This window comes from Hordeum vulgare, chromosome 2H, assembly GCF_904849725.1.
Source record: "Hordeum vulgare subsp. vulgare chromosome 2H, MorexV3_pseudomolecules_assembly, whole genome shotgun sequence".
NCBI lineage: Eukaryota > Viridiplantae > Streptophyta > Magnoliopsida > Poales > Poaceae > Hordeum > Hordeum vulgare.
Window position 1 is genome coordinate 654,340,987 of NC_058519.1, and position 26,649 is coordinate 654,367,635.

The 26,649-nt window shown below is 42.0% G+C and overlaps 3 protein-coding genes across 4 annotated transcripts; 2 read left to right on the forward strand and 1 right to left on the reverse strand.

The window, feature by feature from the left end:
* Positions 1 to 219: 219 nt before the first annotated feature.
* Positions 220 to 7,765, reverse strand: LOC123428455. Of its 2 annotated transcripts, none has more exons than XM_045112669.1 (7): positions 7,575 to 7,765; positions 6,818 to 6,929; positions 5,277 to 5,385; positions 4,976 to 5,171; positions 4,129 to 4,240; positions 3,468 to 3,545; positions 220 to 556 (listed from the first exon to the last, which is right to left on the reverse strand). In XM_045112669.1, the coding sequence occupies exons 1-6, from the start codon at positions 7,682 to 7,684 to the stop codon at positions 3,489 to 3,491; spliced, it is 696 nt and encodes a 231-aa protein (XP_044968604.1). In that variant the 5' UTR covers positions 7,685 to 7,765; the 3' UTR covers positions 220 to 556; positions 3,468 to 3,488. The 2 variants fall into 2 exon arrangements, 1 of the variants encoding a protein (XP_044968604.1); XR_006622546.1 differs by having other exon boundaries at positions 3,437 to 3,545; positions 7,575 to 7,764.
* A 2,764-nt stretch (positions 7,766 to 10,529) lies between these two features.
* On the forward strand, positions 10,530 to 15,119 carry LOC123428456 (putative threonine aspartase). Its single transcript, XM_045112670.1, has 11 exons — positions 10,530 to 10,777; positions 11,214 to 11,264; positions 11,539 to 11,659; positions 11,806 to 11,890; positions 12,212 to 12,293; positions 12,380 to 12,509; positions 13,575 to 13,741; positions 13,919 to 14,082; positions 14,328 to 14,448; positions 14,534 to 14,635; positions 14,732 to 15,119. Exons 1-11 carry the CDS (start codon positions 10,604 to 10,606, stop codon positions 14,822 to 14,824), a joined length of 1,290 nt encoding a protein of 429 aa, XP_044968605.1. The 5' UTR covers positions 10,530 to 10,603; the 3' UTR covers positions 14,825 to 15,119.
* Positions 15,120 to 16,194: 1,075 nt separating this feature from the next.
* On the forward strand, positions 16,195 to 21,510 carry LOC123428457 (SART-1 family protein DOT2). Its single transcript, XM_045112671.1, has 13 exons — positions 16,195 to 16,280; positions 16,791 to 17,384; positions 17,522 to 17,687; positions 17,772 to 17,823; positions 17,974 to 18,087; positions 18,166 to 18,259; positions 18,332 to 18,398; positions 18,474 to 18,533; positions 18,657 to 19,263; positions 19,368 to 19,738; positions 19,997 to 20,217; positions 21,010 to 21,091; positions 21,202 to 21,510. The coding sequence occupies exons 2-13, from the start codon at positions 16,834 to 16,836 to the stop codon at positions 21,280 to 21,282; spliced, it is 2,466 nt and encodes an 821-aa protein (XP_044968606.1). The 5' UTR covers positions 16,195 to 16,280; positions 16,791 to 16,833; the 3' UTR covers positions 21,283 to 21,510.
* The last annotated feature ends 5,139 nt before the right edge of the window (positions 21,511 to 26,649 follow it).

Consider the following 26,649-nt stretch of genomic DNA (forward strand, 5'->3'; position numbering starts at 1 on the left):
TCAATGATGGTCCAATAAACAGGCGTGGCATGCCTCCGGTCGTCCACCTACTAGTTATGTTAACGTGTGCTACGAAGTTTTCTGATCAGAAAAGGATAATATCACAGATGTCTTAACCATGTCCAAAGGGCAATAAGTTTCCACGACCTGAGCATAGACAGACATTACATCCTTATCTATGTGTGTGTGTGTGTACATGATTAGCTACTCATACACTGATTAAGCATTCACTTTCTGCTTTGAATTGTTAATCCATTACATTCAGCTTTCATATCCAGTAGTCTTACTAGCCCCAGGATCATTCAAAGCTAGGAAGCATGGTCAATACAGAAATTCCATACATTAAACAACAGTCGTACACAATGTTATATGTCTAACTTATTACATGGCACCTCGATCGTGCCTACAAGCACAACTTCCTTGTTTGGCAGCGGAAACATCCATCACACTCGAACATGGAGAGGCGCCATCCCCACACGAACAGCCAATTGAGAAGACACCTAGTCATCATACTTGCTAGCAAACTCAGTATCACAACAATCATTGGGTTATGCATCTGGCCAATCAACAAGTCAGGTGAGGATGTTGAATGTAATCAAAAGACATTCAAGAACAGAGGATAAAATGAATACATGCTGATCTAGATGCTTATGGCATACAATCTGCGCAACAATAAATTTCAGCATACATGCCATAGGCATCGCACATACAGTGAACGGGATTACAAGTAACATACAAGAACAAGCAGGTAAATATTAGTTGATGTAATATAAAGAGTTAAATACATCAAGGGTGCCTTAACTTGTCATGTGCGAACAGTTTGATGCCTAAAGTTGTAAAATACACGGAAATGGTGCTTTAACTTGTTCGATCGTGCAAATACGGTGCCTCCTACCGTATTCGGGTGTACGCCTTGCCAGTGTGGCGTGCCAGCATGACGGCGGCCCACGAGTCAGTGGCTGGAAGTGAACGAGTAATTTTTTATTTTTGTTGGGATGAAAATTTGAAGCTGGGACATCCTGCTTGATGCAATAACATGCTGGTCACCGGGCCAAACTAAGTTATACATAGTAGTATTAGCTAGAAAAATGTATACAGACCAATTCGACGTATCGTTTTGCAATTCTTCAACACATTTGCTACATTTTTTATAGAAAAAATCAAGATCATGTTTAATTTTCATGATATGTAAATTTTACCAAATAAAAATTACAGTAATTATCGGTAGGGCATTATTGTGTATTTTAAAATGTCTATTATATTTTCATTATTGTGTACTTTGAAGAGGTTAACGTGAACGTTTTCAAAAAATTATGTGGATTTAGACAGTTCAATGTATATTGAAAATTGTTGTGTAAATTTATGTATCTTCATGCAGGACCACAAGCACGGACAATTAGTGTGTATCTTCACTGTATTACTATATTTTTAAAATACACAATTACAGAAAAATTGACAATGTAACTGTTGGATGTGCATTAGAAATTAGTGTGCAATAATACTAATTTTGGAAATGTATTAAAATATCTTAAATGTGTTTGTAGAAATGTAAGAACAATTTTACACAATAACATTTCCAATGCACGTTGAACATTTATAAAAATACATGTTGTCATTTTCTTGAACGCATGACAAACATCTTTCAAATATAAGTTTATAATTTTATAATACCCGTGAAACATGTTTCAAAAGCTTTTTTTTTCAAATGCACCAGCACATTCCCTAAATCTCCCTTGATACTAAAATGTTTAAGAAGTAAATTATCTCATTTAGGCATCAAATGGTGTCTTGTCTGTTGGTTAGCAGAGGTCCCTCGGTGAACAATATAACCACGAGGCATGACACCACGTGATGCCTAAAATGGAGAAATAATGTTTACATCTTTTAGAGGGTGAGATAAATAAATTCGTAAGAAAATTCCAACTAGATGCTCTAAATAAACATAAGATTTTGCTTGGTTTATCGGCTAGATGGCAAGGGTGGCACACCTCAGCTCTTAGGTTTGAAACTTCAGATCCCTTTTTTCTTTCTTATTTCTCTTTAATATCTCGCACGATATCATTATTATAAATTTCATTATATCTATGATTTGCACATACAGCCGTGCTTGATGTAGCTGATATGCGGGACCCAAACCTGACAGGTTGGACCCATCAGTATGCATCTATATGTGATACAATTATGAGTAAATAAATAAAATGTGAGGGGGTTAGATGTAAAAAATGCTCCCGGTCACTGACATGCGGGCCGCCATCATACTAGCTCGCTATGCGGGCAAGGCATATGTCTGGATACTGTATGAGGCACCGTATTTGCACAGCCGGACAAGTTAGAGCACCATTTTCATGTATTTTTCAACTTTAGGTACTAAACTGAGCGGACATGACAAGTTAAGGCACCCGTAATGTTATAAAGTGTAGCATGATAAATTTCCTCTTAAAACAGATATTTTTCCAAAAATAAATATGCTTATGATTTTTTCCTAATTTTCTAAATATACAACAACAACGAATAATCATTTAGGCCCTGTTTGGTTTCAATAAGTCAGATGACTTATAAGTCAGGTGACTTAAAACCAGTGACTTATAAGTCACGTCTGTTTGGTTGTCATCTGACTTATAAGTCACCTTTTCATGCAAAAGTGGGTGACTTATAAGTTTTAAGTTGGGGTGGAGCAACTTATGACTTATAAGTTGGGGTGACTTATAAGTTGGGTCTGTTTGGCAAAATAAGTCACTTTTTACACTTTTCAACTTATAAGTTGGTGACTTATTTGGAACCAAACAGGGCCTTAGTCCCAAACAAGTTGGTGTAGGCTCTTAATTTTCTAAATATATAAGCTGATGCCATATCACCACCAAACCACTTTGGATAGGGCCAAGGAACCTATTTAGCAATTCAAGGTTTAAAACAACCAGATTCTAAGTTAACAGTTGAAAAGTGAACTCTTGCAATAGGTTCAACCTAAAAAGTCGACTTTCTCAATACTGCTGCCGACACATGCATAGTTATTAAAACCGACAACCAAAAGCCCTGTTCCCATCTGGTTCACAGTGAAGGTTCATCCAATCAACCTGTTGTGAACTGGCAAAAACCCGGTTGAGCTACCTAATTGGGCGCAGAACCAGGATCAGTAAAATATTCTGTAGGTGAGAGCAATTGGACCGTTTTATTTAACCAACAGGTTGGACCGCTGAACCGGTGGACTAACACTGAACTGAGGCACTTACCGTGTCGATAACCGCTCCAGGTTCAATAACTACGGACATATGACACGCTAATTACATGCAAAATTCTTATTCATGATGTTGGAGAGGGTGGAGGTTGGTTTATAATGCAATAAAGCACATAATCTCAGCACATGATGCAATAAAAATAACTGACATCCAAGCAAAGATGATAAAATGTGCAGTACTCAGTTTACTGTACATGATACCTTGACAGGGGTTGTTTTGATTTGGAATCACCTGAGCATTTCCAGGAGCCTGTTATGTGTTCGTCTCCATAGATAGCATTTTCAGAGAAATCTTCCGCAAATAATCAGACTGGGTAATACAAAAGAAAAGAATGTAAAGCTTTATACCAAATTACTAATAGCGTCTTGCAACCAACAGTTCCGTCCATCAGGGGACAGTTCACTACAAGATTCAAGATCGATAATAACCAAGATCATGATCAGCGTTTTGGTCTATCATTTATGTAACACAATAAAAAAGATTAAAATATAGTAGTAGCTTATTAACTTACTATTTGTGTGTGTACTAAGTGTGAAAATGCTAAAATAACTGGGATGTGCTCCAAATTGTTGAGTGTGGGCGTTGACACACCTATGGCCCCAGTTCAAGTCCCGGCAACCGCAGAAAAAAATGTATGTGTTTACAAGCATGAGAAAAATAAGGATATGTTCCCAAGAGCAGGTAAAGAAAATGTTGGCAGCTGGAGAGCAAAAAAGTCACACAAGGTATCCCGAAAAAGGGAGACTGCTAAAGGTACCTAAACATGATGTAAAAAAAATCTACAACATTTCAAGACAGTTCTGCCCTATTATTAGCCCATAAACCTTGTTTGACCTCCATAACTCAAAAACTGTGCTCTGCTCCGAGTAGCCACCAAGATAGGTTAAATTACCTGGCTGGTCGCTGCATTATAGATCTTCTCTTCGAATCGCACAGCGATTTTTTCAAGTTCGTTCGGTCCCTCTGGCCCTGATACTGGCAGATGCTTCTGCAGAGATACCATTCTACACGTATAATGCAAAATGTGAATAAACTGGAAGATGCATTGCTTTCAACGGTTGTGTGCAATGAAATATCTGGCATCTGAGATGTAAGGTGGAATGAGTAGGCAGACCAGCCAGTTCTCAATCATATACACCCTCCATTCCTATAGCCAGGGCGCAACTTTCGCTTTGATAAGACCAAGGAGGTGTTGCGTGGGTTGATTTAGTCATGACTTGTGATCATGTGAGGAATATCACTTTGGGTAGCATACGATAAACTCTAGTTTGAGAACAAAATTGCATTCTGGCACAGTATTAATAGCATGGTTTCCTCTACGAGATCAAACGATGTGATATCTGCGATATGCTGTATTGGTGTATGCCATGACAAATTTACACCTCTTTATCAATAAACTTATGTTAAACTGTTTTAATTTAATTTAATTATAGTTAAATGAAGTAATTAGATTGGATGCAAAGCAGGTGCAATACGGAGTTCATTAGTCAATCCCCCAGCAGGAATTATCGACCTAAGAATAGCTTGTGTGTAGATTGTACGAACCTGTTGCTGCCACTATGAATATGGCTGAATCAAAGATATACAGATGGATCGATGACAACATTGACCCGAAAACACGCATGAAATTTCTCTTTTTTGTATGTGGGAAACCGAAAAAGTGGAGAAGGATCAAATTAATAAGATTGGAGGGGGGGGGGGGGGGAAGCAAAGCAAAGCAAATCAATTACGGTCCCTACATCTTATTGACGACCCTGCTGCGCGCCTCGGGCTGAAGCTGGGCACGCCAATCGCCTCTGGTGGGGGCCGGGGCGTTCGGGTCAACGCCGACGGTGGCAGCGGCGGCGGCGACGACAGCGGTGACTGCAGCAGGGTCTGACCCCTGGGTGGGCCGCCAGGGGGTTCCGTCGGGCATTCTTAGACATGAAACTGGAGCTGATGGAGGTTGATTTAATGCATTGAAGCACACAATCTCAGCGCTTGATGCAATAAAAACGATATCCAAGCGAAAAATGATAAAATGTGCAACACTAATGATACCTTGACCGGGGTTGTTTTGATTTGGAATCACTTGAGCATTTCCAGGAGTCTGTTGTGTCTTCGTCTCCATAGATAGCATTTTTATAGAGATCTTCCTCAAATAATCAGACTGGGTAATACAAAGGAAAACAATGTGAAGTTTTATACCAAATTAGTAATAGTGGCTTGCAACCAACAATTCTGGTTGATTAGCAATTTAGCATGCTCGAGAAGGTGCTTCAGCTTTTAATATTTGAATCGTAGTTATACATAAAAGACCATTTAAGCGGCAAAACACACTGCCCCAAATAAGCGATACGAACAGAAAATCCAAATCAAAATAGTGACAGTCTGCCCCAACTTTCTCAAATTAACCATCTGAAAATATTCACCATAACTGAATCAGGCAATATGATGAAGACCGCTCCAACACAAAATGGAAGTGGTTTGCCACAAATAAGCCAGAAATTACAAATGGAAATAGTGAGACGGTACACGACAACCAAATAAGTCCATTTGATTTTTTTTACCAGATCGGAATAGATGCAATTAAGATGAAGCACATTCAAACACAGAGAGAAGGCGGGAGTAGGGTCTTGTTTGATTTTTGGTTCGAGATAAATGATAGTATACCATCGCGTATCCCATGGAATTGGGAAGTGCTATCCATTTAACATAAGATAGTTTTACTTCATATATAACAATTTTGGATGCATGGACACATGGTATACAAACATGAATTGGAAGAGTAACTAACTAAAGCACTCAAGATGAAACACTACAAGAATAAACATGTGATCGGTAATAACCAAGATCATTATCAGCGTTCTGGTCTATCATTTAGGTAACATAACAAAAGAGATTAAAAGTATACTCCCTCCATTCCATATTCTGCATATAATTTTTTGGGTTATATTCTGGAATGTAGTGCGCATAAGGGCTGTGAGGCCACTCTGGTCGAAAATAGCCCTCCGCTGGATCACTGCAGCATAGCAGAATGCACCAATGTGCATGACAGTCCGAGCAAATTAACTTACTACTCCCTCCGTCCGAAAATACTTGTCATGGAAATGGATGCATCTAGATGTATTTTAGTTCTATATACATCTATTTTTATAAATTTATACGACAAGTAATTCCGGACGAAGGGAGTATTTGTATGTATACTAAGCGTGAAAATGCAAAAATAGCTGGGATGTGCTCCGAATGGTTTGAGTCCCGGCAACCCCATAATTTTTTGTATTTGTTCCCAAGAATGAGAAAAATCAGGATATGTTCCCAAGAGCAATAAAGAAAACGTTGGCAGCTAGGGAGCAAAAAAAAAGGCACCCAAGGTCCCAAAAAGAAGAACTGGAAACTGCTAACATGACTTAAAAAATCGTCTACTCCCACCGGTCCAAATTAATTGTCGCAGCTGCCACGAATAATTTGGATCGGAGGGAGTACGGCATTTGGAGACGATTCTACTCTATTATTAGCCCATAAAACTTGTTTGACCTCCATAACTAAAAATAAATAAAATGTGCTCTGCTCCGAGTAGGCACCAAGATAGGTTAAATTACCTGGTTGGTCGCTGCAGTATACATCTTCTCTTCGAATCGCACAGCGATGATTTGAAGCTCGTTCAGTCCCTCTGGCACCGAAACTGGCAGATGCTTCTTCAAAGTCTCCATTCTACGCGTATGATGCAAAATGTGAATAACTTGGGGGCATGCATTGCTTTCAACGGCGTGATGTAAGGTGGAACGAGTAGGCAGAACAGCGAGTTGAGGTAGATCTCCAGTTCTGAATCAATCATATGCTCCCTCAATTCCTATGCGCAAGCCGTAATTTTCGACTTTGCTAAGACCAAGGAGGTGCTGCGAGGATTGATTTGGTCATGGCCTGTGAACGTGTGAGGAGTATAATATCCACTTGGCACAGTACTAATTCCAGAACAAAATTGCAGGCACAGTACTAATTCCCCAAGGAGATCACACGCTGTGACGTGTGTGTGTCATACTACTGAATTGGTGTGCGCCATTAAAAAAATTTGCACCTCTTGGTGGGTAAACTTGCGTTAAATTGTTCAGACACAACTCAATGCTAGTTAAATCAAATACTGTAATTATTAGGCTGGACTGAAAGCAGAGCAGGTGCAGTAGGAAGTTGGCCTGTTGCTGCCGCTAAAGAGGATATGGCTAGATCGAAGCTCTATCGGATGGATCGACGACGAAAACAGGCGGGAAATTCCATGGGGAGACCGCGGAAAGCAGACGCAGAGGGGGGATCGAATGAATCAGAGCAGAGCAGATCAGATCGGCCAGAGTCCCTACATACATCTTGTTGACGACCCTGCCGCGCGCCTCGGGCTGGAGCTCGGCGCGCCAGTCGCCTCCGGTGGGCGGCGGGGCGTTCAGGTCAACGCCCACGCCCCAGTTAGCGTCCATGGCTGGTGAAGTGGCGATTCGTGTATACTGACTGGTCAGGTAGGTCTCGAGGGGGATGGAGGTGGAGGTGCTGCCCAGCCTTTGCCTTTGTAGGAGTAGTAATTTTTTTTAGAGACGACGGTGCCGACTGCCGACGAGAGAAAGTTGTTTATTTGCCCCATTTCCCTTTTACTTTTCACTTTGATAATAATTGATAAACAATTGACGAGTGGGACCGGGCCACTTGCAATTGGAACAACCTTGGGACGAATCATCTTCACCTACCTCTACCTTTGCCCAGCCTCTTGTAGCCAGCGATTCTGCTCGACATGTTTTTTTTTTCAATTTTGATTTTGCTAACCTCATGTTGGTTGATGGAATGAAATATTTCCAGTTTCAAAAATAAATAAATAATCTAAACACCTACTCCTATATGGTTTTTTTATTTTGCTAACCTCATGTGCCATGGGGTAATAATCTAAACACCTGCTAAGTGGTCTCGTCTTTTTTAAATAAAAAATCCGCCTACTTTATTAATGACCTAGGCATAGGCATTCACCGGGTCGGGCCAAGTTTTAGGTTAGGCTTTGAAAAGCCCGATCTTGTATGTCAAGCGTGGTACAATCCTAGCTTATTTTTTTATATGAAACCCTTAAAATACATGTGTTATGGGCTTTTGTCCTGGTTTGGGGGCTGTAAAGTGAGGCTCGAGCAGCCAGGACACTCGGCCCGGACTACCCATGCCCCTTTCAGGTTAATTGGACCGTTACGGTCTTTGTAAGCCATCTATCAGGCCAGGGCCGGACCTGGTGTATGGCCGGAGGGGCAACGGCCCAGGGCCCAAGCCGTAGGGGGGTCCAATATTCTGTGTGTAGGTGTAATAGCCCAGAGAAAATTTTAGGTGAAGGAAAAAAAATAAAGGAGACCTGACAGCGGGCTGGAAATGGGTTAGGCCCAATTGAAGCTAGCAATATGTGAAGCGTCCCAGGCACAGCCGCTCGCGAGCTATAACGTTTCATCTTTCGTTTCACTAGTTCATCTTTCAAATTCCAATCCTCCTCAACCGTGGCCCTTTGCCTCCGCCTCGACCACTCGGAATCAGCGGATTCTTGTTCGTTCTCGCCGCTGCGGCGCTGCGCGCGGCAGGCCAACGGCCTGGTTTGGCGACGTGTGCCCCGTTCGTCCCGTGTCGGCGACCCGGCGTCCCGCCCATCCGGCATCCGCGAGGGCACGGCCATCTATCCATCAGCCATCCGCTGTAGGTCACTTGCAAGTTCTCACAAGATCGCGATCGTGAGTTTGTTTAGTCTTTCACAAGTATGTGTTCATCCATCCCTGATTTCAGTATATAGTGTACATGAAATATAATTAGGGTTTTGATTTACAAATTTTTTGTTGTCTATATTCTCTTTTCTTCGTAATGTTAGGATAATAGTTTGCTTTACAACGTTTTCTAATAAGTATTTACAAAAAAAGGCGTTTATGTATTATGTAGTATAATATTTGTTCTTATGATTTAGGGGCCATGTCATGGAAGTCGCCTAGGGCCTTCCAAAACATAGGACCGGCCCTGTATCAGGCATAGCGTTGGATCGTGCTATGTCGTCCCTCTCGCCTTGCAACTACTCCGTCAGCACCGTATGCTGCAACACAAAAACACATCTCTGCTTGTAGCAGCGTCACCCGCATTTGCATCGACACACGTCTCTCCGCTCCGCTCGCAACAACGCGAGGCCGCCTTGCAACGTCGGGGCTCCGGTTTGCAGTGCGGCGACAACCGACCCCATAATGTTTGCTTGGTGTACGAGCACATGCTTCGTGCAAAGCAGGAAGAAGCGCAACAATGGCTTAATCAACCTTTCTTTAATGAAGTGGTTTCAGTGCGGCTTGGAATATATGTATATTGAGGATTAGAAAGGTCTTCAGAAATGAAAGGCCATCTTTTGAAGCTTGGATGTGCAACTCGATGCATGACATGACTACATTATCTGATAGGATTAGATGTAAATATAAGGATAAGCTTTAATTTGGATTTCCTCCCTCCCTTATGTAGGTAGTTTGTTGTATATAAGTATGACTATCCCCACCTCCCTTTGTTTCTTTGTATCTATTTTTGTTGGGCCGTTTCATTTTAATAAAGTGTTGTGAGGTTGTTGACTTGCAGTATATAACAAAAAAAAGTGTTATGAAGAATAGTGATGTCTTGGGCATCCCCCAAGCTTTGTCTTTTGAGTCTTCATGGAAACAAATTGATTGTGCTGGCACTCCAAACAAAACTTAAACAAAACTATGAGCATGGTCAGTCCATAAGCAATTACTAATAGCTCTACTTGCTGTTTACAAATCATGAAAACATGGTATAGCAATAGCTACAGTAAGCAACACCACCATATGCTCTCTTGACCGATGAGAAACCAAAAATGTGCAATCTATAGTAAGCATACAAGTTGCACAAGAATCTATCAAACAGATAAAAATCATAATTATAAAAAATATTTCTGGTATTCACAAAATTCAAATATACATTGTTAGAATAAATACTAGACATCCGTGGCTCTATTCATTTTGTTAGATACGGATTACATACGGATTTATATATATATACTTTAAAGTGTAAATTCATTCATTTTGTTTCGTATATAGTCATTCAGTAAAACTTTTTAAAAGACTTATATTTAGGAACGAAGGGAGTAATAACGAAGTTAGTGGCGCATATTATTCAGGTGGGGAAGCTCTCCCCAGTTGAAAATTCAAAAAAAAAAGGTTAGTATCACAACTTGACACTTTATTTTAAAAAACAAAATTGCTACAGGGACATGCGGGCAGCTTGATTGGACTCCACGAATGGCCGAGCGCACTCGAGAAAAATACCCGCGCGCAAATTGCCAACTCCACAGGGGTCCGACTCGTAATTTTCGTTGGAAACCTCCTCGCCCAGACATGGCTACCGGCGGCGGCGGGGAGGCCGCGGCGGAAGGAGCGGGAGCGGGGCCCGGCCGCAGGCTCTTCGTGGCGGTGCACGTGGGCGCGGGTTTCCACGCTCCGGCCAACGAGCGGGCCTACCGCCGGGCCATCAGGCGCGCCTGCCTCGCCGCCGCCGCCGTCCTTCGCGAGGTCCGGCCCTCGAACCCTACAACTCTCCCCTCCTCATCCCGTGCTGCAGCGCGTTGGTTTCGCCGTGCTACCTCTGTCGCTCGGATTCATCCTTCGCTGTCTCGCCGAGCATATGTAGCGTGGGGGATTTGATTTTACCCCTAGATTAGAACAACAGCAGAGTCCACTGGGTATGATTGAGCCGACGAGCGCTACGCCACCAGATCAACCCTCGGAAAGTTTCATTTTTCTAATTAATTTGATGTGCTATAAGGTTTTGGAAGGGGCCTTGCATTTCCACTGTGGTTACTGATGTCTGAACTCTGAAGTAGTATCTCTGTCTGCCTCCCATAGTGTGCGCCATACTTTGATGTGACAGTAGCGCGCTCGAGAAGCGTCCATGTAGCTCTGCTCTTGTGAATAATAATAATCCCTAATGCTCCTTGTGTGTCTGCAGGGCAGTGGCACAAGTCTTGATGCCGTCGCAGCCGCCATTCGAGTGCTGGAGGTATGCACATGTCATTCCCTGTGGACAGATGTAGTGCCTATCTGTACAGTTTGTTTCGTTAACATCTGCGGCAGTTACCGGTTGTATGAGTAAACAATCGTCTGGTTTGCGTTTAGCTGATTTAGTCTTGATTTATTAATGTCCAAACGGGAACGTAGAAGCATTAGTTCTATATAATCAAGGTTTACGACCCTCCTAGATTTAAGCAAAGCATTGGTACTTGCTTTTTTCAAAAGGTGAATGTATTTTTTGATTCTCATCTGTGCCTGACTAGGATGACCCCATCACAAACGCTGGCCGAGGTTCAAGTTTGACCGAGAGTGGTCAGGTCGAATGCGATGCGAGTATCATGGATGGAACTACAGGTTCCTACGGAGCTGTCGGAGCTGTGCAAGGTAGTTGTTGCAGATTTACTAGAATTTGATCCTACTAAGTATAGAGGCATAAATGAGAGTACATCAGTTAATGTACTGCTGATATGTATATTTACAATCAGAGAACCTTAAAGCTCTGACCATGCTTTCTGTTTCTTGTAGATCAGGTGTAAAGAATCCCATCCAAGTTGCATTGCACTTGGCAAAGGAACAAATGTCAGGTTCTTCACTGCTTGGTCGGATACCCCCCATGTATGTAATCACAAAAATTCAAGCTTCTCCACGTTTTCGTTACCATAACCTTTTCTTTTTCAGTAGTTTCCTGTCCTTGTGTCATTTTTTGTCACATGACCGATTCCGTTGTGTTATCTTCTAATTTGGAATTAATCCTGGCTCATGCTGAAATAAGTAATTGCAAATGACGGCTTATATTCATTGAATATATTAGATATGTATTGAGGAATTCAACCATTTGCATGATGGATGCTTTTCAGCAATCCATGGATGGCAATCTGTCATGCACCTATCCATCCTACCAGTAATCCTGAGTTGCTGAGTTATTCTATTTCTTAGGTTTTTGGTCGGTGAGGGAGCATGCCAATGGGCAAAATGTAAAGGAATCGACATAATCGAAGCCACATCGGAGGATAATAACGTAAACCATCTTCTGTAGAATTCTTTCATCCAATTCTTTAATCCTAATCGCTGGTAATTCAGTATCTCTCTCTCATCCTCACACAGTGGTTAGTGACAGAGAATGCAAAAGCACAGTGGGTAAAATACAGTGCGTTGCTTGCTAGTGCCAAGCAATCGGTTAATAGCTCCACTGCTTCCGGTTCAGAATCTAGTTCAATACAGTTGGACCCATCAGGTTCCTTTCTCTGCTTGTTCATATCTCACTTGTGCTTTAATTCTTCCCAATGATTCTGGCATCCATATGCAATGTTCTTTGGTTGGTTTATCTTCTGAAACTTGACTGCACTTGTATGAGTAGCATATGTCTTTGCATAGAAATATTAAAGTTATAATAGGAAGTTTACCATGAGCTTAACGATTACATATTATTTTAAGCTTTCAATAAGAAGCTGGGCTCAGGCCTATTTCTGAAAGAAAAAAAAGTTTACTGTTAGCTATTGCAGGTTGTTTTGCACCTGCGGACAGAAGATTTAGTTGCAATTGTACAATGTCACCTATTTTTATCTGATGATATCGACACCACTTAGTTGTATCCAGTGATATATATTACGATGCTTAGTTTTATGTCTGTGACATACATATCAGCCTACATAGCTATATGTGCCCATGTGACGACCTCTTATTTTAGAGCTCGATATTATTTTACGATGTATTTCTTCCAGTCAGTATCCTGGATGCCATTCTGCCTCAGGCAGTAACAATATGCTCTCTTAACAATATGATTTTGAGCAAAACCAGAAGATCCACCTGCAACCATGCTTCAGTTTATTCTTGTATGGATTTTATATTATGCTGATAGTTCTGCATGATGCATAGGTAATTTGCAAAAAGAAAAGAAGAAAATAAAATCTATTCCACGAACAGCACAATGTCCAACATATATCATCTAATCAAACGATGTTGTACAATGTAGGGCAAGAATAATGATTTGAACAAGCCTCGTTGTGCTTATATTAGATACTCAGATCATTGATATTGTGCTTAAACTTCATGCATTTTGGCTTAATATCTGCCGCTGCATCTTATCTTCGATTCATCTGTTTAGTTATTTTTGGCATCCATAAATGATAATGTAGCTGCTATTATGTATTTATAGATATCTTTGCAGAGAATAAATTTCAATTTTCAACGCCCAAATATTTGGCTTGTGCTTGTGGTGTGCACCGGTGATTCAACTCTGCTTTCGGCATACAGTGTTTGTGTTCCACCAGTCCACCTCACCTGTCCCACTTTATTTTAGGAGCTCAAGCTGAGAATTTGAACAGTGCAAAAAAGATCAAGAAAGAATTCAGTAGATCCATCATGGAAGATGATCAAGATTGTGTAATGGATACTGTTGGTGCTGTATGTGTTGATGAGTATGGAAATGTAGCATCTGGCGCATCTAGTGGTGGCATTGCACTAAAGGTCATTTGGTCATTTTATAAATCAGGCACTTTGAACAGATTGAGCTCTAGCAGCACACTTGGAATTTCCGTTCCTTCATATAAGCCCTTTGTTTGTTTCAAAGAAAATATCTGTTTGGGGGCAAATTAAGCAAGATTTTTATCCCTATAGACATTGATAAGCATGATGTTCTTGCAGGTAGATGGCCGGGTTGGATTAGCTGCTATGTACGGCTCTGGGTGCTGGGCTTCATCCAAAGGACCATTTGGTACACCATTTGTAATTGGGTGTTGTGCAACCGGAGCTGGCGAACACTTAATTAGAGGATTTGCTTCCCGTGAATGTTGTATCTCAGCATCATTGTAGGTTTTGTCTTCAGTCAGCTCTTTCCATATATCATTTGCATTCAACAATTGGTCACCATGTTATTTGGATCGGAAAATCATTTATTAGTATTTTGTGTTTAAAATGATCATCTCACACAAGCACATTTTGCTAGTCTCAATGAACTGACAAACATGAAAAACATGTACCTTTTGCCTCACATTCCTCTTTTAGGAAAAAATAATTCAGCATTGCATTTCCAACTCAATGTGTATCTTTTCAGGTCACAGTCTGGCCCTGCCTCCTCCTGCACCAAAGTTCTGCGCTCGGTGGTGCAGAGCAGCAGCGAGATGTCTCACGACACCGGTGCTGGGCTGTTGCTCGTCCAGTCTGACGTTACAAAGGTTATCATCTGCAAATCCATCTCGCTTCCTTGGACTTTGGATGAGAAACCCCTGCACTTGTGGTTTAACAGTGCAAGTTCCGCAGAGAGGAGAATCGACTGTACTCGAAGCTGCTGAGCTTGTTGCTGCCTACTCCTCCCCATCGTTCGGCATCGGGTATTTCGGGAGCAATATGAGCAGTCCAAAGGTAGGTGGTATGCGGCAGTTTCCAATCTTTCTCTGACCAAACTCATCTCACCTGATTGTTTGGATCATTCTTCTCAAGCTTGGAACTGGTCTGCAGGTTTCGATGCTCAGGGATTCAAGAGCACCTTCCGGCTCCATCCAGCATTTCGCTACCCGTGTGAATTTCGGCGCACCGTCGAGCGAAGGATGACAACGATCAGCCGCTTGTGTGGTTGATCTTCCCTGAAGGAGGAAGAGCTCGATGGTGGTTCGTGTGCTCGTCGACTCTGTTGTTGTTCTTTTTGGGGAAACTTTTTTGTGTTGTTAAGGGGCGAACAGATTCTCTGTATGGCGTGGATTTGTTAACAGGTGAATAATATGGTATCCCCATTCATTCTGCCCCATTGCTGACAAAAGGATGCACTGAGCTGACACATCGGCAAGTAACTTCCAAAGCTTGAATGTACGTTGAACTCAAAATTGAAGCCGTTTATTTGAACAGTTGCCATCGATGTGTTTGGTTGGTGATCGGTTTATTCAACGTTAACATTGCACGGAGTATCGCACAATACCCTCTTCAGTTCAGGTTTATTATTATTTTTGTCTTAAATCAAGTAATTTTAAGTTTGATAAAATTTGTAGGAAAAATAATCCAACGCGTACTCTGTCAAATCAATATCACTAGATAATATTGGGTATTTTATATGTTGATACCTTTTCTATGAACTTAATAAACGTAGACATTTAATAAGCCTTGCAAGCTTACTTGAACTAGTTTGGCATGGGACATGATTTGAGAGTTGGGCAAATTCTTAATGAGCACTAGTCCCTCCGTATCAAAATATAAGACGTTTTTTGACACAACAAATGAAGTATTTTTGTTATAATGCTATATGTTTTTTTGTACGGTATGACTGAAAACAAAAGAAAAATCTGAAAGTCACATTCTTGAATAGTAAAATCCAGAAAAATAATTAAAAAATATGTTTTTTGTTGTGGCGATTCTGAAAAATGTTTTCAGTGCTTTTAAAATTTTATCATGAAACATTAGTGGAAGTGATGAAAAAAAAATAGCACTCCAAAATGCTTTAAAAACAACACTTTTGGAGCACCAGTTTTGTTTCTTTCGCCATGAATGCCATTTCATGATGAAATTTTGTATGCACTCAATGTTTTCACCAATATTTTCATTTTTTTGTACTGTATTTGACTGTACCCGAGCTCAGAAACTCTCCGGGCTCAATCAGATCAGATGCAACGTGTGTTGCGCGGCCCATCTCGCGCTGGATTACGCGCCGGTCTGGCCCGACATCACCACCGACCGCCATTAGGCCCAAAGAAAGCGCTCTCTCTGTCTCTGGGACTGGGTGACGCCGCTGCTCGCGTCGGTTCGGATTTGGCGGCCGGCGTCTCGTCTCGTCTCGCTCTCGCGCATCGGTTTCCTCCGCCGCCCGCCGGAGCACCCGCCCGCCGCCTCGAAGCGCAGGGCCGTGATCTGCCGCCGCCCGGCCCCGGACGCGGCCGGTCCAGGAGGAAGCCCTAGCTCGTCCGCGGAGCTGGTGGGCGGCGCGCTCGCTCCCGGCGCGACCCGTCGGCCCCTGCCCCGCCGCGCGCCCCTCGGACTCGGGCGCCGCCCTCCCGGCAGGAGTCCCAACCGCCTCCACGAGGTATGTCCTGTGTGCTCTTCTCCCCTCCTGCGTGATTCGTGCGGTCCATTAAACCCTAGGTCTTGCTACGGAGGCTGGTCCGAGACGCGGGAGGGATGGGGCGTTGCCTTGCTTGTGACCTGCGATTAGTCGTGCACCTGGCTGTGACATGTCCATGGGATGCATAATCTTGTTGTTATTGGGTCAATTGGTCCAGTTCTCTGTCAGGTAGAGAGAGAGAGAGACACACACTATCATTTTAGGATTGAACGGAGAATTTGTTTTGGGGAAGAGGAGAAAACGGGGAGGGACATTAGTGTCTTCTCATATGGAAGGGTTTGTTGTCATGAGTAGAAGCCTGTTTAATGTGAGTGGTAGGGGAATTCGGCGCATGAAGAAACGCGTAAAAGATCCATTACATTACAATCAACTAAAGTGCATGTGATACAGTGCCGCTGAAATTGGGGCAGATATTCCATTTTTCCCATTGTCTAATACGCCCTAACCGATCACCATTCTGTAATTTCCCAGGGCAGGAAGCTGCTGCTTGCTGCTATAATCTTGGACTGTGATAATGGGGGAGGCTGACGATGCTAGGGATGCGGTGGTGGAAGAGATGGATATTGATGGTGGCGACAGGCACCGGGGCAAGGACAGGAGGGACAGGCACAGGAGGGAGGACAAGGATCACCATGGCAGTGGGAGGAGGGACAAGGATAAGGACAAAGATAAGGATGAGAGGAGGAGGGACAAGGATGATACCAAGCATAGGGACCGGGATAGGGAGAGGGAAAGAGACAGGGATAGCAGCAAGCACAGGGACAGGGATTCAGAGCGTGACCGTGACCGTGGCCGTGACCGTGATCGCGGGAAGGACCGGGAAAGGGATACAGAGAGGGAGCGGGAAAAGGAAAAGGAACGGAGGGATAGAGACAAGGACAGGAGCCGTAACAGAGACAAGAACAAGGAGAAGGAGGATAGGGAACGGGAGAAGCCGAGGGGAAAGGACCGTGGAGAAGATGCAGATTTGTCTAAGGGTGATGAGGGAGACCAGAAGAAGGGAGTTGACTTCCCAGGAGAGTCTGACCAGGCCTCTACAAATGCCCTCCGGGACCGCATTGCGAGGTATGCCCTTGAGTAATTGTTTCTGTTAGTTTCACTTGTCTTTTCTTCTGTTATGAATTTGCTCACTGTAAAATCTCTTAATTCGTTGAACAATTAAGAATACAAATAATAATTTCTAATTAGGCTATCTGCTTTAGGGCCAAGGAAGAAAGGCTGAAGGATCAAAAGGAAGGAGGAATTCTGGATGATAAAGATGATGCTTCAGAGATACTATCATGGGTAGGAAAGAGTCGTAAACTTGATGAGAAAAGACAAGCTGAAAAGGAGAAGGCGTTACGTCTTGCACGAGTATTTGAGGAGCAGGTGATGATTTAGTGTTTTGTTTTGGATATATTGTCCAGCATGACACCATGTTATTTACTAATAATTTCATGTGTTAAAACTCAGGATGAGATGTTAGCAGATGATGACGATGATGAGGATGATAAACTTGAAGGAGGTAGTCATCCACAAATCCTGATGTAGCAAAGTTTATTTGTAAACCACTAATATCTATTGCTTTAATGAGTTATTTTAGCCATAGTTTTCTGTCAATGGAAGTCAGACTAACATGTTTGTTGTTTCCCCCCATTGTTTTGAAAAAAAAAAGAGCACTTATCTGGAGTGAAGGTTCTTCACGGGCTTGACAAAGTCATAGAAGGTGGAGCAGTTGTCATGACTCTCAAAGATCAGAGTATTCTGGCTGATGGGGATATCAATGAAGGTAAATTATTGTTGTTGGTTTACTTTATTACTTGTTCTGTCTAATATTTCAACTTATGTAAAAAAATAACATTTATAGAGGCTGATATGCTTGAGAACATCGAGATTGGTGAGCAGAAGCAAAGAAACGAAGCTTACAAGGCTGCACAGAAGAAAGGAACATATGATGACAAGTAAGTTCACTACTTGTGTTTTGTAGATTGATTTTCCCGTCATAATCCTTGTTTTCTTGAACATGTTGGTAGGTTCAATGATGACCCAATGTCAAAAAAACCTATGCTCTCACAGTATGATGACCCAATGGAAGATGAGGTAAACATGCTGCCCTGCTTCAATTGGCAGATACCTATTGGTGTTTCTTTAATCATTTTGGCTTTCACTTGACAGGGAGTGACACTTGATGAAGGTGGGCGCTTCACCGGTGAAGCAGAGAAGAAGTTGGAAGAGGTAATTTATATTTGCCCTAGAGATCACGATATGCCATTGGTACTGTGGTTTTCTGGGACAGCCTGAAAATGTCTAAGCTGGAGCTCTGCATAGATTTACTAATTTACATTTTCCTGTTGACAGCTCCGCAAAAGGATTGAAGGTGGTTCTGTTCAGAAAAAGACAGAAGATCTTACTTCCGCAGCAAAGATGGCATCAGATTACTATACCGCTGACGAAATGCTGCAGTTTAAGAAACCAAAGAAAAAGAAATCCCATAGGAAGAAAGAAAAGCTAGATCTGGATGCACTTGAAGCAGAAGCGATTGCTTCTGGATTGGGAGCAGCTGATCTTGGGTCCAGGAACAATGGTAAACGACAGTCTGCTAGGGAGGTAGAGCAAAAGGCTGATGCTGAAAAGAGAAGCAATGCGTACCAAGTAGCCATTTCAAAGGCTGAAGAGGCATCAAAAGCATTGCGTGAGGAGAAAATGCCTGGTAAACCGGCTGATGAGGAAGAACTTGTTTTTGGTGACGATTATGAAGATCTGCAAAAATCTCTGGAGCAAGCAAGGAAGCTATCTCTAAGGAAGCAGGAAGAGGCTGCAGGTTCTGGTCCTCTGTCTGTAGCAGAAATGGCTGCTGCACACAAGGACCAAGGAGATGCAGATGCTGCAGAGGGAGATGCACAACAGAATAAAGTTGTTATCACTGAGATGGAAGAGTTTGTGTGGGGTCTGCAATTGAATGAAGGTAACCTACTTGAAGTATTTTCTGATAAATTTGTAACAATTTTTATAGAGCTGACTAATGAATCAATTGTATTGATATTGACTGCTGCTATTATCTTGTTGCAGAAACGCGCAAGCCAGAAGCAGAAGATGTGTTTATGGATGAAGACGATGATGATATGCCTTCAGGTACTACAGCAAAAGATGACACAAGTAGATTGGGAGTGATCAAGGAGGAAGCTGTCGTTGAGGACCCAAAAAAGGATATAGAGGAGCAAGAAGTCGCACCAGTTGAGGTTGTGCATGAAGCTGCAGTTGGCAAGGGGTTGGGTGGAGCTTTGAAGTTTCTAAAGGAGCGAGGGACCCTCAATGAGGGCACAAATTGGGGAGGCAGAACCACGGACAAGAAGAAAAGCAAGCTTGTTGGTATTGAGGATGAAGCTCAGGACGGAAAAAAGGAAATCCGCATAGAAAGAATGGATGAATTCGGTCGAGTGGTAAGTAATCATCTGCATGCTGTCCTACCCACCCTCGCACCCGGGTCTCTGTTCTATGAAATCTAGTAGTACTGAGGTGCATCTTGGTGTGGTAGCTATGAGTTATGCAACATTAGCTATCATTTTTTATCATTGCATACCACTTGATATACACATTTTTGATACATCTTTTTCCAATGTATTTGCTTAGCCTTTCAAAGAACATGTGCGGCAGAACAATGATATGCTATTTACCATAACTTTGTGCTTTTCCTCCAGATGACACCTAAGGAGGCATTTAGGGATCTTTCACACAAATTCCATGGCAAGGGACCAGGTAAAATGAAGCTGGAAAAAAGGCAGAAGAAGTACCAGGATGATATGAAAGCTAAGCAAATGAAATCTTCTGATACACCTTTGATGTCCGCGGAAAAGATGAGAGATGCTCAAGCTCGTGGCCAAACACCATACCTTGTTCTAAGTGGCAATGCAAAATCAGGGTATGTTCATGACTTACTTATTCGCATAGTCCATGTTTGTTGGTCCTGTTGATGCTACTATGCTTTCTTTGTCTTGACAAAATTTCCTTTTGTTTTGTTAACTTAAATCATGGCTCATGAGTACATGTCATTAATGTATGTTAAGTCATTATTGACGTTGGCTGCTAATCTAGGGTATCTACTCTCTAGTGCAAACTCACTTTTGCATGCCTGACTTCTTGATCCAGAACTTTGGATAAGGTTTGGGTGACTTAGATTTAGATTATAAGGGCTTGAGGGCCACGCTGATGATTTCTGTTTACTGAGTGATTGAGATGTGAATAACTGAATATATGAAGGAATGCCGAATGACTCTAATGCCAACTACTCCCTCCGTTTTTATTTACTCCGCATATTAGGTTTGTCTGAAGTCAAACTTTATATACTTTCAACAAGTTTGTACGAAAATATATATACACCACCAAATCAATACCATTGGATTAATCATTGCATGTATTTGCACATCATATAAATATGTTACTGTAAATGTTCATATTGTTTTGTACAAACTTGGTCAAATTTTATAAAGTTTGACTTCAGTCAAAGCTAATATGTGTAGTAAATAAAAACGGAGGGAGTACATATCAATCATCTGATCGAATATCTCGGCTGAATATTGCATGCTATCTGAAATGCGTTAGTCCTGCTTGAAGGGAAGTGGCTAACTAACCTGCAATGTCCTTCTAGTTTTCTGTCTTCCTGCAAGTTCCCTTCTTCCAAGTTGGTTGATCAAAGTTCTTGTATGTGATATAGCCCCACGGGTGATGCCAGTGGCTTTGCCAGCGTGGAGAAGGCGCATCCGGGTAGTCTGACGCCCATGCTTGGCGACAAAAAGGTTAGCTGGGACACTGATATTCCCTCTTCTGTTCTGTAGCATTTACTGAATTGGGCATATAAATGTTTTGCCATATCCAGGTATCTGTTGCTGACCTAATTTTTTATCAGGTGGAGCACTTTCTGGGGATCAAACGAAGTGCCCAGTTTGGAGGCATGCCGCCGCTACCTCCTAAGAAGCCGAAGAACTGAGGTTGCAGCGGACTTGACTGTGAGTAGGAACCAGTGGTAGCTCTCTAGCGAATCTGCAATCCTGGAGCAGATATGGACAGACGGCGCCGGACGCCGCATGCAGTAGGATCGGTCCTCAGACGTGCTGAAATGTAAGAACCTGTAAATTTGCACCCCAAACCGATCGTTTTGACAGTGACAATCTTGACAGGCACACACACAGATGATATATTTTTTGTTACGCAACGATGTGTCTATCCATGCACGCTCTACCAGTTGCAGCGAGAAGTATGCTTGCTAACCTTTATGCACAACTGATGCAAGTTGTAGCTATGCACTCAATTCTTTTTTTTCTTTTCCATGACAGACATTAGCATTTTTTTACGGTGCTAAGGTGGGCTTGCTACATGATGAGATTGTGTCTTAGTGTGTGTGTGTGCGCGCGCGCACGTGTCTCTCTCTTGTGTGTGTGTGTGCGCGCTTGCACGTGTCTCTCTCTTGTGTGTGTGTGTGTGTGCGTGCGTGCTCTCGGTCGTGCGTGTGTGTCTGGTGGAACATGAACTCCGATTCCTGCTTTTTTGGCATCTGTCTGGCCAAATGATCGTGGCATGATCTCAGCAGTAGCATGTGCGATGTCGAGAATAGTTTCTGAAGACCTTTGCATTTCTTCTCCAAATATTATGCTTTGTCGTTCCTTGGTTCATATCCCAAAGATCGAGCAACCTTGTATGGCACTCGCTTGCTTGAGCTCCTCCATAGAGGTTGAAAATGATGGCAGTGGAATCGAATATGAGTAGGCAGTCTCAGCCAAAGGGAAGAAAGGGCAGCAGTTCGTTGTTGCAATATCCCATCTGGACCGTTGATCTTTGCTTGCAAACCACAGGAAATTTTTGCACTTATTCCGTCCTTTTAGGGGGTAATAATTATGCTGGTTCCTCCAAATCCATCGGTATCAGGCTGGTATGTGACACACCCCTCCGTACATCTTATTATAAATACAACTGATGGGGGTATTCTGTTCGTGACATGTAAATTACGGACGTGTAGACTTACACAGGTAGAAAATATCAGACCATCCAATCGGGGCCTTACTGTCTAGTCGGCCCTTTTTTTGGGCGCTAAGAACACTAACAACAGTATCGGTGGTTCGAAGAGAGTGAGAGTAAAGAGCCGGAAATATATTTGCAAAGGTGCCAGACAGGTGGATTGTAACTCTTTCACAAGTTAATAACGATGGGTTTTAATGTAAAAAAAAGAAAGTATGATGCCAGCCCAAACCATGGCGCCGAATATGTTAAATTTGCTCTATCAAAGAATTATGTTGTCAAACAGAACATGTTATACTTGGTTGTTTCCATTTCCAACCACATCTTATCTGGCTCAAATCCCCTTTTCATATCCAGGACAGGTTTCGTGTACTCTTTAGTTTAAAATCATTAAAGATATGCTCGACCTCCATGACACCATTGCAGGTACCTTCTACTAACAACCAGATGAGATAAGGCTTTCAAAAGCCAGAGTCGGTCTCCTTTCTTTTTTTAGGTCGTTTACACTTCCACAACCAGCTTTCTCTCCGAGAAAGCCTTTTTTTTTTGACCGGCTACTGTAGGGAAAACCCCCCACAGCCTTTTTTTCTTTTATTCCCACATATAAAAGCAGTATGTACAAGAAGAAATTAGAATGTACAAGCCTATAAAAGAAAAGTGTTTGAGGGTTGTGTGTACTAGCGCCGACCATACCTAGTGTGTACTAGGGCCGAAGAAGCGCCGCGGCGCCGCGTTCGTGACCGTTTTCGTCTATATTTTGCCGAAATAAGCAAGAAAACAACATATATTACATCATAAAATAAAATAAACAAGAGAACATGAATTCTATCTTTACCCAATGATCTATGTAGCCACGTAACCAACATTAAATGATTTAACAAATTAAGCAAACTGGCTGGTATGTTGTTTCGGTTTATTCGGGTGTACTGTTCTGGTTTATAATTCGGTTACTATTTTGATTTATGGTTCGAGTGAGTTAAAGTTTCTAATTTATTCAGGTGTTGTTCCGTTTCACTGGTTTTTCTGTTCAGGGTATTCGTGGTTGTTGTTTCGGTTTATCTTGTTTATTGTTTCAGATAGTAATTCTGGGTTCATTCAGATATTGTTATGTTTTTTCGGGGATAATTTTTAGTGAACTATTCGCTGATGTCGTGATGTAAAAATGGATAGTAATCGATCAAAAACTTATTTTTCCAATAAATTAATGGTGATGCAAATATACTGTTTCTGCCTACTTTTTTGTGCCTTGGCGGCACCATCACCGAAAAGATCAGGAGACGATTGAGATGGTTCTCCATCGGTACACCGACGAAGAGAACTAATATATACACAAACCTTAAATCCTAACCCTCCTCTATATAAGGACGCGATGATGTATGAGGAAAAGAGAAATGATGTGTAAAAAGCTCGTTCTTTTTTAACGTGCGTATTTTTCTCCTCCTATGAAAGCTGGAAAAATAAGGGGAAATCAGATAAATCAGAATGCATTGTTCAAAATGGCATTGTTCGTTGATGGCACATTCGTCCACTGTTTCTGTTTGTACTTTTCACTATTACTATTCACATCTACACACATAATTTGAACAGTAAAAGGTAAAGGAAAAAAATGTAAAGCTACTACTATTCACAGATGCCCACGTAATTGAACAGTAAAAGGTAAAAAAATAAAAAAAAACAGAAAAATAGAAAGCTTTCCACTTTAGTATAGTAACTTATATCTGTTGCATGAGCTTAGGCTGCTCGGGCTCTTATAGCGAAAATAACATAAATAGTAACAAGCATGCCACATGGACAAAAAATATGATGAGACAAATGATCAATTAGGTTTTTTGGGGGGAAATTTAGGTCACTAGATGTAGCTATCCCAACAAGACAAAACGTTAGGATGAGGTTGCGTGTTCGAATCGTTTCCTCCTTCGCACTGTTTCCTAACGGGTAGGCCGCATTTATTTTTTTAAGGAAAAGAATAAAAGGGCTCTTTTGTGATGAAAAAAATCTCAGGATGTTTTTTGCGAAAACCCAGGTCGCACGTCTATCCCCTGTTTCCTAATGGGTGGGCCTCACTTGTTTTTTAAGAAAAAAAAATAAAGGGGCTCTTTTGTGATGAAAATATCTTAGGGTGTTTTCCGCAAAAACCCAGGTCGCACGTCCATCCCCGCCTTTCTTGTCGCTAGCAGTGGGCCATACGCCATGTTAGCGCGCCTCGTCAGCAATGCTAAGCGTATACAAACAAGATTAGTACCGTAGATGCACCATGCACGCCCAAGCCAAGTTCTGTCACATGTTCGATGTACGATGTAAGTTTCACCAACAAACTGATTTTTTTGCCAAGTTCAAGCAATTGTCGTGTAATTGACTCGTATGAATTTAATGATATACTTTATGTAACTTGCATGTCATATATTATCGCTCTAGCATGGGATCAAAATTAGCCTCAAAAAACGCATTAGACCCTATATATGGATAGAGGGAATATGGAATTTGTTAGCTCCGAGAATAAAATAGAAACAATGAGTTTTCTACACGATCGACCTCATCATGAGTGGCATATATTGCATTTACATTATTCAGTCAGTGCAATGTCCGAGAATTCTACACACGTTGATCTCTCTAATATGTGTTATTGCCGGACATCTAAAATACTATGTTCATCGGGACACACTCGTAAAAAATTTCTAGATCATTTTATCTATGTTACTCTCATCATAGCTTGTGTATCTCTTTTAATCGTGCTCATTCATTTTATCTAAGTTGTATTTTTTCTCATACATCTACATCGCTCTCATCATAGCTTGTATATCTTCTAATCGTGGTCATGCATGGTGTTTGCGTCAACTTGTATTTTCGCTAGCACACATAAATATACATACTTGACATGTTTGTGGTTCCAACTATTATTACAGTTGAAGTTGCCATGGCTGGCAAAAACCAGGGTAAACCATTTTAATTTTAATAAACATGAGAGGGACACAACACATTGGCTATAAAGGGAAGCACCCGACACACACAAAGAGGTAACAAGGAATTAACACAAATCATCACTAGGCAGACCGAGAGGAGAAGAACAGTCCTTGTTGGGTTAGTCAAAATGAGCTTCGACACTGAAAAGACGTAGCGAAGAAGTCGCCTACTGCTCTAGAATCACTCAGCACCTAAAGAACTAGGAGAGTCACAACCATCATCAAAGGGCCTCCCATTACCTAGGCACGAGGTGACAAAGAGAGTCGCAACCCATGCAAAAGGGCAATGTTTCGCTGAGGCAGCCCTTCACGGCTCATGGCCACATTATCGAAGGTCGACCTGCTAGGCCAGCCTGGGGCCCCGTAGGACAGTTATGTCATGGGTCAGTAAACCCGGCTCATGGCCTTGGAATACTCGGAGTACAAGACGAGGCAACCAACCTCGAGAAGACTCCTCCTTATCGACTCATAACATGTAATCCTTGATCCTGGTACCCATATAAGATGGGGTTAGGCCAGTCAAATAGATACAACTGAACCCTATAGCTTTTCTCAATCCCTTGATATTTGTAAGCCCTGCACACAAGCAATATACACGAGCATGATTACGGTATTACCTCTTACGAGGGTTTGAACCTGGGTAAAACTCTCCACCATTACCATCTGATCTACTCATCTGGTCGGATGATCAAGTTGTCCTAGATGGTGACTCACATGATGTGGCTTAGATGGGCCCCACGACCCCCACAAGTGCATCACATTTACTGACGGCTGGTATGTCCATTTTGCATTACTATTTTTTATTATAATTTATCATATTTCAATGATTATTTCACAACATGATGCGATTCTAATGCACTGATGCAATAATACAAGGAGAGGAGGATTGTTGGACATCTAGAGCTAAAATGCAACAGAAGAAAATATGGAGATTCAAATGCAGCATGATTTTTTGAAGAATTAATTTGAAATATATGAAGAATTATGGAGCAAAGAAGTACCATAGGGGACCTACCAGGCCTCCACATGGTTTGGTGACGCGATCACCCCAACTAGACGCGCCCCTCGGCCTGTGGGATCGTGGTGGCTCCACTCTCGATGCCCTTTGGATATTAAATCCATTTTGACCTAGAAAAATCACAAAAAATCCTCGAGACTTATCGTCGCCATCTGCGAGGCAAAATTTGGGCGGAGCACTTTTGTTCTCCGGTGGATCGATTCTCTCAGTGAAACTTCCCTTCATGAAGGGAAAATCAAAGCATTCATCATCACCAACACTCCAATCATCATCGTGGTGATTTTCATCAACATCTTAACCAGCACCACCTCATATCCAAACCCTAGTTCTTACTTTGTGTTCAATCTTTGTACCAAATCTCAAT

Bases quoted from the DNA above. Each gene is read 5' to 3' on its own strand.
- LOC123428455 (XM_045112669.1), bottom strand. From the start codon at position 7,684: ATGGACGCTAACTGGGGCGTGGGCGTTGACCTGAACGCCCCGCCGCCC. The intron at 5,386-6,817 runs GTAATTTAACCT...TGTATTACCCAG, and splicing joins ATACTGCAGCGACCAACCAG to TCTGATTATTTGAGGAAGAT. The intron at 5,172-5,276 runs GTATCATTAGTG...AACCTCCATCAG, and splicing joins TCAAAACAACCCCGGTCAAG to CTCCAGTTTCATGTCTAAGA.
- LOC123428457 (XM_045112671.1), top strand. From the start codon at position 16,834: ATGGGGGAGGCTGACGATGCTAGGGATGCGGTGGTGGAAGAGATGGAT. The intron at 18,534-18,656 runs GTAATTTATATT...TCCTGTTGACAG, and splicing joins CAGAGAAGAAGTTGGAAGAG to CTCCGCAAAAGGATTGAAGG. The intron at 19,739-19,996 runs GTAAGTAATCAT...CTTTTCCTCCAG, and splicing joins TGGATGAATTCGGTCGAGTG to ATGACACCTAAGGAGGCATT.
- LOC123428456 (XM_045112670.1), top strand. From the start codon at position 10,604: ATGGCTACCGGCGGCGGCGGGGAGGCCGCGGCGGAAGGAGCGGGAGCG. The intron at 11,891-12,211 runs GTATGTAATCAC...TCTATTTCTTAG, and splicing joins CTTGGTCGGATACCCCCCAT to GTTTTTGGTCGGTGAGGGAG. The intron at 12,510-13,574 runs GTTCCTTTCTCT...ACTTTATTTTAG, and splicing joins AATACAGTTGGACCCATCAG to GAGCTCAAGCTGAGAATTTG.